Raw genomic sequence first — 11,344 nt, forward strand, 5'->3', positions numbered from 1 at the left:
ATGTGTGTGTGTGTGTGTGTGTGTGTGTGTGTATACACATATATGTGTACATGTTTGTCCATATGTGTGTGTGCTCACTTGTTCAAGAAGGAGCGGAAGTCAAAAGCTATCTCCCTCCATCACTTTATCTTAGCTTTTGACACAGGGTCTCTGACTGAACCTGGAGCTTCCCATTTCAGCTGGAAGTGAGGCCCTAGAATCTGCCTGTCTTTGGCCCCCAGCTCAGAAGGTACAGGCGAGGACCACTGAACCAGGCTTTTCTGTGGGTTCTGGGGATCTGAACTCAGGCCCCTATTCTGACTCAGTGAGCATGTTACCCCTGGGCTTCCTCCCTAGTCCTCCCTTGTGGGCTTTCCCAGGACTAGACAGCCCTGGGTTTCTATGTGTTTTGAGTTTGTTTTTTTAAAGGCTGTTTATGTAATCTTGTCTCCTCTATATTACCCACCAACATGTTTGCTTTCCCTGTTTGTGACAGCCTTCTAAACCAGACAGTTGTAGCCAGAAATGCATGTACAAGAACCCAGAAGCACCGGGAAAGGCTTTGAATGAACTTTTCCCGGGCATTGAGTCTTGGCCTGAATTTCCCCACTGTGGCCCTTCGATAACCAACTACTCTGGAGACAGGGAGGACGAAGTTCACCACTGTTGTCTCAAGTTCTCAGGAGTGTTTTGGCCATGCAAGCTATTTGGGATGATGACTTGTGGAAACATCTGGTGGCCTGCCCTTATTTGCAAGATTACTGAGAAATCAAGAGTTAGATTTATAGGGATTCTATGTGGAAGTCATTGTTTTCTTTGTTTAAAAATGGCTGTGAGATTTAAGGGAGATATTGGCTGATGGCTATTTAAATGAATATGTGTGTGTGTACCCAGCAATCTGGAGTGTCACCCCCTTTTCCTAGAGTGATGGCAGGAATCTGTTGGTGGAGTACTAAAGGCATAGTATAGCCACCCGAGAGGAAGAAGATTTTTCCATCCTCATTCCTGTGGATTTTGCCTCTATTAAGGCAGCTTATAACATTATGGGGTCACAACAAGGTTCCCATAAAGTCACTTTGACAACATACTCATGGACAAAGCTATTGGGGAATATTATAAGGACCACTCCACGTAGTTAAAAGGAAGATTTATTTAGTGGATGACTTACAAATGAAAGAATGGATAGGTCGCGGGGGTCTGGGGAAGGCGTCTAGCAATCCAGCGGTGTTCTCTGGAGCTCTGCACAATCAATCTCCACCATCCAGGGTCCAGGCGCAGAGACCGAGCCCCGAGCGAGCGCTTGCCCATCCAGCTCTCAGGTTTCCAGCACCTCCCCTCGCCCCGCCTCGTAGGCGTGACAGTTGCCAGAGTCTCAATGGGGGTTGGAGCTTCCAGATCCAGGCTGGAATGGCTACCCACTACATCTCCCCCTTTTTGTCTAAAGAAGAAGGTTCTAAACTAATACAAGACTATATACAAAGGAATGGTTATCAAATATTGTCCAGAAATAATGAGGGATAATGACCTAGATAAGATGTAACTACAACCAATGCAAACAATATCAAGCAAGAAACACATTCTAAAATCCAGAGAAGTATAGAGCATAGGTAAACGGCATGTTACAAAGATCATTCAAAGGTGTCCTATCCTAAAGAACCTGAATCTAATACTTAATATGTTCTATCTAAGATATTATATATACTAAGTTGTAACTATAACTGCTAGTCTTCAATCCCATCAAAGACCTGAGAAGGAACATAATGGTACTTGAGAAATGGTAGACGGATGCAAGCAACTTCGGGAGTCTTGCAAGAGTAGACCAAGACAGCTGGCAGCCTGGACAGTCACCTAAAGTTTCTCAGCATTGTTGGTGCATTCAAATTGGCTACAGGCCTAGAGTATCTGACAGACCATTTTCAGAAGCAGGAATTCTGAGAGACCATCTTACCCTGTCTTGGCAGAGTACAGTGGTCGCTTTCCTTGTGTCCCGCTTGTCCAGAAAGGACAGCATTGCATTTGTACTGTCAGCCGTCAAGGCAAGGGCAGTTCTTTGCCCAGTAGGCCATTTTGTGCCAAAAAGACAAACTTTCGAATGGAAATGTCTTAGAAGCCCAACATTCTCTCGGGATCAATTGGTGCAGCCAGGAGCAATTGTGTCTCACATCAACAGAATTCTAAGTTATTTAAATGCCATATTCTCCAGGTCTATGAAGTGTTTGAAGATTACCTATCTATCTGAAATATATCTATGTATACCTAGAAGACTTAACTAACATGGCTACAGATATGATTATCATAGATGACTAATTATTAATCTATTTTTTAATTATCCATTACAATTTTAAATGAGTTATATAAACACAACACCTCAAACAAGAATAGAAATATATACATATATAGAGAGAGTATAACAAAATTAACTTCAAGTTTGTATCAATGAACCAAAATTTATACCAATGTAAAACATTTTAAACATAAACTAAAATCTATACCAATGTAAAACATTTTAAACAAGTTATTCTTTAAAAGTAGGTTCATTAATCTACCCTTTTATCTTATCATCTCCATATCCTCCTATATATCTATATCATATCCCCTTTTCTTTTTTTTTTTTGAAAGAGATCACATTTATAATCAACCTGTTTTAAATAAAAATATTGGTTTTTGTCTGTCCCACACCAGAGGGCTCTTCTGATTTGGGACACAAGAATCAATTAACCATTTTTTTTAAAGCAATATGTCTGGGTTTAGAGGGGGAGTGAGCCAATTCCACCTCCAAAGCCAGCTTGGTATATTTGGGAATTTGGGCGTAGCATCTCTTACTACTTCCTGCTGGAGGGGGGCGCTGTATCTTATGGGGATACAAAGAAAATTTTAGACCTATGGAGTAGTCCGTGAGGCTGTATTGTGTGAACCAGTTGCCTTGAAACCGGTCTGGATGTTGGATCATCTGGGCCATGGTGTCATCGGAGACCTTTCAGGGGGTCTTGGCTGGTGAAACCTGATGTATCTTAATCTGGAACAAGTCCACAGCCTCTGGCTTTCTGTGGAAACAAAAGCAGAACCTCTTTTCCAAAGTAACATATCCTTATATCCAAATTTTGAAGTCAAGGTACCTTTAAAATATACATTTTGGCATAACTCAACAGGTTTTGTAATCAAATGTTTTTCTTTAGTTATGAATATCAAAGAGAACATAATCCAGATTCTCTGTGTGGTAGCCATCTTTATGTGGCTTATGTTTTATATTACCTTGAGCCTTGAGCCTATTGCTTTAAACTGTACCATTGTAAGCCTGAAACGGCGCTGTGGCTGCTGGCTCCGCCCACTTCAGCTTCCCAACATGGCAGTGGTACGTTTTCCGCCAGCTCTGGGAGTCATCAAGTCTCAGAAATAGTGGGTCTAAGCTTTTATCAAAGCAGCATGTAGCCCAGAAACCTCTTTTTTTTTTTTTTTTTTTTAAATACTAGTAAAGACTAAATCTACCACACAGCTTAATTTGTCGCTGGCAGATGCCTCATTTCCGCCATACTGCCGGTCAAACGCACCCGCCAGGAACCCGCCAGTGTTCAAACCTGCGTTTTGCGGCGTCTAGCTGCTCATATGAGACAAGAAGCAGGAACCTGGTTTCGGCTCTGTTTAGAATTGGTTATTAAATATTCTCAGGTTTAAGGTGGAAACTCGAGCCGTTGGGCGCCATTTGTAGCTGGAGGGCTTCTCTCCAGGTTCCCCAAGCCCCGCAGTCCCACAATCCACTTATAAAATAATCACTCAGACGCTTATATCACTTATAAACTGTATGGCCGTGGCAGGCTTCTTGCTAACTGTTCTTTTATCTTAAATTAACCCATTTTTATAAATCTATAGCTTGCCACGTGGCTAGTGGCTTACCGGCGTCTCTACATGCTCTTCTCCTCGCTAGTCGTAATTTCCTCAGTTATGATAAAAGATAAGTTAGCTATAAAACCTTAAACTCACAAATATAAGATAGATAGGACATCTTCTTTAATATTGTAACTATAATTCTTGCTCGGTAATTGTTTTGTTATATGTAATTTTACCATGTTAAAGTTAAAACCTTCCTTTTTAAAAAAAGAAGAAAGGGGAAGTGCTGTGGATATCACTCTATGTAAATAAAACACTGATGGCCAATGACCAGGCAGGAGGTAGGTGGGACAAGGAGAGAGGAGAATTCTGGGAAGCGGAAGGCGGAGGGAGAGAGACTGCAGCCACCGCGAGGAGAAGAGCATGTAGAGACGCCGGTAAGCCACTAGCCACGTGGCAAGCTATAGATTTATAAAAATGGGTTAATTTAAGATAAAAGAACAGTTAGCAAGAAGCCTGCCACGGCCATACAGTTTATAAGTGATATAAGCGTCTGAGTGATTATTTTATAAGTGGATTGTGGGACTGCGGGGCTTGGGGAACCTGGAGAGAAGCCCTCCAGCTACACAAAGCAGGTTTCACTTTGGACAATTGGATCACTGGGCACAGATCACAGATTCTACACTCCTCCCTGTTAGATCCCATCCTGACTCCATTGTCTTCTGCTTGCTCTTGATGCTATCACATAGACAGTCTATCTCCTGTCTGTCTCATACACATTTCCATCCTGGCTAGTTACATCTTCCATGTTTTTATTCAGAGCAGGGCAGGGAAGGACAGGGAAAGGCCCTTTTTGATACCCCACTGGACATCCTTCACTCTGCTGAGGCTTCATTCCTCAGCTTTCCTGGATGGGGGTTCAGGCATTTGTGAGTTCATTTAGACAATTTGACCATTGATGAATGCCTTAGGAACCCAGTGGTCAGTGTCCATCTGAGAATCGGTGCCCTGCTTCATGGTCTCATCTATAGGCATGTACCAGCTTGATGGAGGTTTACAACCCTGCAATGCTGCTTTAGACAAAGACCCACCAAGCCAGCAGGGTTGAGGGAATTAGCCAGTGGGTGTGAAGCTGCATGGCTAGGCCAGTGTAGGGTGGCCCCAGGGACTTTGGAAGTCCTCAGTCACTGTAGGAATTTGAAAAGTCTTAGCAGTCTCTTGTGGTCCTTATCTTCATAGACTACTAGTTGGACCCATCCTTTGAACCTGTCAGTTTTTTAAATTTATTTTTAGTTATGGAAAAGTGCATTTAACTAATTTTATTATCTTAGCCACATTAAAAAAGATTTATTTTAATTAATTTAATGGTGTGTATATATGTATGTCTACAGGAGGAATATATGTATTTGAGTGCTACGCCCTGGAGGCCAGAGGGTGTCAGGTCCTCTGGAGTTGGAATTCCAGGTGGTTGTTAGCCACCTGATGTGTGTTCTGGGAACTGAGCTTGGGTCCTCTGCATGAACATTTTGTGCTTTTAACTGCTCAGCCAGATCTCCAACCCCTTCACCACTTTTAAGTGTACATTTCAATGTCATTAAATATGCAACCACCTGGATGTACAGAGTTCCACATTTCTCAATTCAACCACCTACAGGTTGAAACTTGGATCTATGCAGACCCAGGCAGACACATTTTTCTTGTGATGATTGCCTAAACAATACGGTATGACGGCTGCTTGCCCAATGCTTGTATCATGCAGAGATGAGAGGAAGTGTGTGAGGGTGCTCATGGGTTCTGTGCAAACACTACCACTTTCTTATAAGGGACTAAGGCATCCTTGGGTTTTGGTGTTGCAGGTAGTCCTACATGAATGCTGAGGGATGATTGTTTACTTCGTGAGATCTTTGAAGTCTTTTCCTCTCCGAAAACTAGAGCTGTGTTAATTAGATGGCAGTCCCTTGTCCCTGCTTGCCCCAGCCTCCAGAGTTAGAATTCTCCTTCCTGTCCCTGTTGATTTGTCTATTGTCTTTAGTATGCCCTGTGACTGGAATCCTGGAGCACAGTCTTCCTAATGGCTAATTTCACTCATCAAGTCCTCGGGGTCCCTTCTTGTTGTGACATGGGTCAGTGTCTCCTTCCAAAGAAGAACGTCACTCCATCGTGTGCAGCACTTACAGTTTTTAATCATAGGATCCCCTAGAGCCTTTGACTTCATTTGGTCCTCAGTTTCCCCATCTGTGTAGTGTGGGGGTGGGATGGGAAATGGGCCACAAACTGGGTTCTGAATTATTTTTATTCACCTCTAAATCTGGGGCCTGAGGGCCAGGACTGAAGTTATTGGAGGCTGTTGGGGCCATTGTTGGTGTCACCTAGGGCATGTAGACTGTGGCCTCAGGAGAAGCTTTGTCACTTCTGTATTCTACAGAAGGTAATTGTCACCTGAGTCACAGAGCATCTAACTCACATGACACGCTGGAGCAAGTACTCTTCTGTGGCAAAACTAGCCTTCCTTAGGTAGTTCAAAACAGTGGCTGCTTAGGGCTGAGCCTGTTAATCCTGAAGTTACGGCTTCTTCCAGGTCCCCAGCCCACTCTCTGGGACTTTCAACTTGTGTGTGGCCCTGGGCTCCCTGCCACCCGGCCTCCTCTCAGAAGGCTGGGTCATCTCCAGTCTTCTTTCTTTTTACTATTCATTAACAAAGAAGGTTTCTAGGTTTAAGTGAAGTTTGTGATCTTTATAGAAAAGTGTAACATTCCAAACTGAGGAACCACAAATTCTTTGCAATCCCTCTCCCCAAAGCGACCACAATTCTTAGTATTTTAGTCTCTTCACAATTTGGTTCTTCACACCTTCTTAGACAACAAGTGCCTTGTTGGAAAGGGGACTTGGAGGGGAGAAGACCTCCTAGGGGAGGTCCCCAGATCATGGCGCCTGCACAGACATCCTTCCCAGCAAAAACTGAATCTCTGCAGTGACATCTCACTATGACGTGTGTCAGCATACCACTTTGTGTGAAGCCATGGGAAATAGGGAACAGGCAGGGCTCAGAGCTTGATCAAATGCACCTCAGGTTAGATGCCAGCCAGGCGGTCAGGGTTTGGAAAATGGCTCTCAGAATTCCCTTGTGCACCTGGCCTTGGTGGTACATCTCCCCATCGTGGTAGCTGCTACCTGTGTATAGATAGCAGGTCCTCATTTAAAAACCAAGGCGCCGGAAGTGGCTGCCCTCACTTCTATAAGGCAGGGAGACTGGCTCTTTATTTGGAGAGATCGAGGAGGAATACTCACCCCTCTCAGGGCCATACTGGTGATGAGAGGTGATGGAGAACAGGGCCAAGGGGATCTTCTTGTTGCTTTTGAGCAGGATGGGCAAAGAAGGGCAAAGCCCTTGAATATGCTGCAGAGGAGGAGGGTTGCCCAGCCCTGGCACTGAGAGACAAAGCTTGTCCCTGGGAAAGCAGGGTGGAGGCCTTCCAGATGCCTACTCCTGAGGTCACCCCCAGAGGCTGGTCTCTGTGAGACACAGGCCTTCATGGCTTTGAAGGCTAAGTGGGCAGTGGCATTTGGGTTGTTGCTCTGACGTGGCCTGAAGAGGGTATTTCAAGCCATGTTCAGAGAGTAGAAAATCAGCCACAAGCACTTATGGGCATGTCCGGGATGGCAGGTGAATCGGACACAGAGGACTCTAGTCTTTCCATGGTTCTCAGCTCTGGCGTGGGCTCCTTCAGGGATGGCAGTGCAGTATGTCTCATCTTTGCCTGCCAATAGGCCACAAGTGAGGAAGAATAATAACCCATGGCATGGGTTTGTGCTAAATGTGTTTCCAACAACTATTTCAGAGCCGCAGACCTCAGTCCTTCCAGCCCTGGGGCCATAAGCAATAGCCAACAGTTCTCTTCATCAAATGGCCAGATCCAAATGACTTAGTGAGCAGTATGTCTTCTCGGAAACTTTGCAGGCATTTGGAAAAGAATTCTTATAACTGGAAAGATAATCAGCTTAGGCCGCTGACACCTGCAATGAGCTGGTGCACATGGCGAGCCTTGCTCAGCTTCTCCAACATTGCAGGCAGACCACACCACCACTTCCATTTTATATCCCATGTGGTCCCCCCCCCCCCCCATGTGGTCCCTGCAAAGGTATGCTTCACAAAGATTTGACCTTCTTGGATGGGATGTGTTCTGGTCTCACATGGAAGCTGTGAGTGGTTTCGAGCTGGCAGCTGACACAGTGGCTGGCTACCCAGCAAAGCCTCACACTGAGCTGTCAAGGGTGACTTGACACACAGTTTGGGAGTGTGGGATGACTTCATCAGCCCCTCATAACAATCCTGGGATACATATCCCAAAATAGAAGCTAAGATTCAGAGAAGCCAATGTTGGATTAAGACAACACAGATGGCTGGTGAGAGAGAGGATCAAGACTGACCAGGTCTCCTGATGCTCTGATATTCCTTTGGACTACCAACTGGATGCCTACAGCCATGCATCCTTGGGGACCTGGGATTTTGTCCTCAGTCTAGTATCTGGAACCAAAAGGAATGAATGTCCCTCTTTTGGGGCCCAGCCCCTCCCCAGCCCTAAGAAACAGGGTGTGGACACTGATGGAGCCTATTGTCTTCCTTCCTCTAGGAGGCCCACTGTGCTCTTGCTGTGTCCCAGACCCCATGGGGCTCTCCTTCCTCCCCACTTACGGCTGCCAGAGTAACCGCACCGCCAGCGTGGCGGCCCTGCGCATGAAGGCCCGTGAGCATTCAGAAGCTGTTCTGCAGTCAGCCAATCTCCTGCCGTCCACCAGCAGCAGCCCCAGCCCCGCCTCCAAGCAGGCACCTCCGGAAGGCAGCCAGGACAAGACCTCCCCAACCAAGGAACAGAGTGAGGGAGAGAAGAGTGTATGAGGGTCCGGAGTACCCAGCCTGGAGCCCTGCCCACCCCCTGCTTCTCTCAGCCTCAGCCCTGCAACTCTCCAGGAGTAGCCACCTCCTCATGGGTCTGGCAGGGAAAGAGAGGCCTGCAGCCATTTGACACCCGGAGAGTCACTCCAGAACTCTGCTGGTGGGCTGTGTTGTTGTGGCTTTTCTCGGTGACAGTCCCCAATGGCACTGAGCGGCTCTGGAAACTGCTCCGTGGGGAGGCCCTTGGGCTGTCTGTTTGTTTTCCAGGCCAAGCAGCATCGGAACAAAGCATATTTGTTCACCTCAGCACTCTTGTTGAGCTATCTGGGGAGGTCTTGTCAACTCCGAGGACTGTGGCATGGATCACCTCCGAAAGACACCAAGAAGTGACATCTCACGACAGGAAAGGAGACAGTCACTCTCATATTATTCCAGAGCCGCAGAACTAGCAGAACATCTACCAGTTCTCACTCCCCTCAGCCAAGACTGGCAACGACCCCCTTTCTCTTGTTTGAAGGTCTTAGCTGAGGTTTTGGGTAGGAAGTGACAGGATGTGGGGTGACTGCACAGTGGTCCTGACCCTGGCAGAGTTCCCTGGACACATCTGGCTGGTCCCAGTCATACAGCCTGTCGGTTCTGTGACCCGGGGGCTGCTATCTCGATACTGCGGGTGCGGGGCAAGTGTGGGTCCCCTGCAATTCGAGCGTCCACCGCAGGTCCTGTGTCTCTTCGAAGAACGGTAAAGAATGCTGGGAAGGTCACCAACCAGAAAGGAGCTTTGTGGCCTGTGAGAGGTCAAGAGCCCCTGAAGAGGGAGGAGAGCCCCAGGAAGTCTCCTGAAATACTCACGCACAAGTCAACGGCCCTTCTTCACGTGGAGGGGGTCTGCAGGGGCCGATGAGACAGGACCGGCCGATGATGTGTCAACGTGCAGACAGGGAACCCAGGAAGATGACTCCTTGTGGTGGAAGAGAATGGATCCCAAAGGGCCACACTGCATAGAGATTTCTGCCTCAGTCTGGTGTGGTTGTGTTCTTTCACGTGGGTGGTGACCCGGAAGAGATCAGAGGGAGACGTGCAATAGCGTGAGCCCCGCCCCCTCCCGTCCTGGAAGGGTGGTGGTCTGCAGCAGGCAGGCGGCATGGGCAGCTCTGGCTGATGATGTTTCCATGCAAAGAGCTGCTGCTTTCATGCAAGCTGTTTTCGTTTCAGTTCTGGTCATCGAAAGGCCCTCGGCCTCCCTCTTGACTCTTCCCTATCCCTGTAGTCCTCCTAAGTGTACCGTACCTCACTCACGATTACTGCAACGAACGCATTTGAGAGAACACACTGTCTCCTTAAAAAAAAAAAAAAAAAAAGAAAAGAAAAGAAAAGGAAAAAAAAAAGCCAGATCCTTGTTCCTGCTGTATTTTGCTTGTTGAGTACAAAGATGAAGTGATTTGCCAAAAAGCGGCCGAGTTGCTTCCATTTGCCTGTAATTACGAAGGTTTGGTTGGGCAATGTATGCTCAGCCCTTATGCGCACTAACTCTTCAATCTAATTGTTTGATTAAACTCGTATTTCCTCCAGAAAGGTACATAAATAAGTGAACTGTTGGGCAAATTAAGAATACTTAACAGCATTGCATCCGAAAAGTAGTTATGCTGATTAAATTTTGTGTCCTTGAGGACTTTCAGGAAATTACTTTTGATCGTCAATAACACAATTAAGTAAACTACACACACATTAGCATGAATAATTGATAAGAAATTATGTATTACCACGAAGCACTGATTTAATAATTCATGACGCGACACTCCAGTGACTGTGCAAAACTGGATAACATTGAAAAGTCTGCCTGACGTTCTGGAAAGAAAGGGAAAAAGTGAGCGCCAAACCTCTGCAGAGATATCTGAGCACTTAGTTTTGCTGTACAAAGGGGAAAGGTAACCGATGCATGATACTGTTTCTGTTCGTTTAAACACCTGAATAAATTTAGACTTTAAAGACCTCCCTAGACTTCTCCTTCTCCTTCCTAGTCCCTGATCCCAAAGCTTCCGGGCTGGGTGGAGTCTGCGTTCTCTAATACTCCATTTTGGCCAGCGTGCAAATGGAAATGTTCTTGAAGCTTGCAGGAGGAGGACTTGGAAGCCTCAGGCACAAGAACCTTTTAGCAGATGCTGGGGCAGGTTGGAGGCCCCTGTGCAACCCAGAGTTCTCCCTCAGGTCTTCGGGACTCAGGCCACCTGCCCCACCTTGTCCTAATCAGGGCCATCATTGGCGAAGTGCTCTTTGGGGCAGTTACAGATGGAGCCCCTGTGGGCTGCCCTGTCTGCAGAAGTTCATAATGTGACTATAAAAAGACATCCAGCTTTGGTCTGGGAAGGAGGTTCAGGCCCTAGGGATTGATTGATGATTGATTAATAACTATTATTAATTTATTAGTTGAAACATTCCAAAGAGCATATCTTAATGCAGGGTGGGTTATGGAAATAGAGCTTAGAAGCCACCGCAGCCATGACATGGGCAGTGGCCAGCCTTGGTCAGGGTGATGGTTCTGGGCAGAGGAGCGATAGCTGGGCCCCGGGGTATCACAGTGGGTGACCTGGGTACAAGGCTCTGGGCCATTGCCAGGAGGCTTCCTCCCTTTGTCAGTTTGCATTTTTT

General features: G+C 46.5%; 1 protein-coding gene across 1 annotated transcript in view; it reads left to right on the top strand.

Moving 5' to 3' along the window:
- Nucleotides 1-10,691, top strand: part of Drgx (dorsal root ganglia homeobox) — a 34,074-nt gene extending 23,383 nt beyond the window's left edge. Inside the window, exon 7 of the mRNA XM_006976722.4 lies at nt 8,436-10,691. Within this exon, the coding sequence (XP_006976784.1) occupies nt 8,436-8,701 (266 nt within the window). The 3' untranslated portion in view covers nt 8,702-10,691. The remainder of the gene's footprint in view (nt 1-8,435) is intronic.
- The last annotated feature ends 653 nt before the right edge of the window (nt 10,692-11,344 follow it).

The sequence above is a fragment of the Peromyscus maniculatus genome, chromosome 9 (genome assembly GCF_049852395.1).
Source record: "Peromyscus maniculatus bairdii isolate BWxNUB_F1_BW_parent chromosome 9, HU_Pman_BW_mat_3.1, whole genome shotgun sequence".
NCBI classification, from domain to species: Eukaryota; Metazoa; Chordata; class Mammalia; order Rodentia; family Cricetidae; genus Peromyscus; species Peromyscus maniculatus.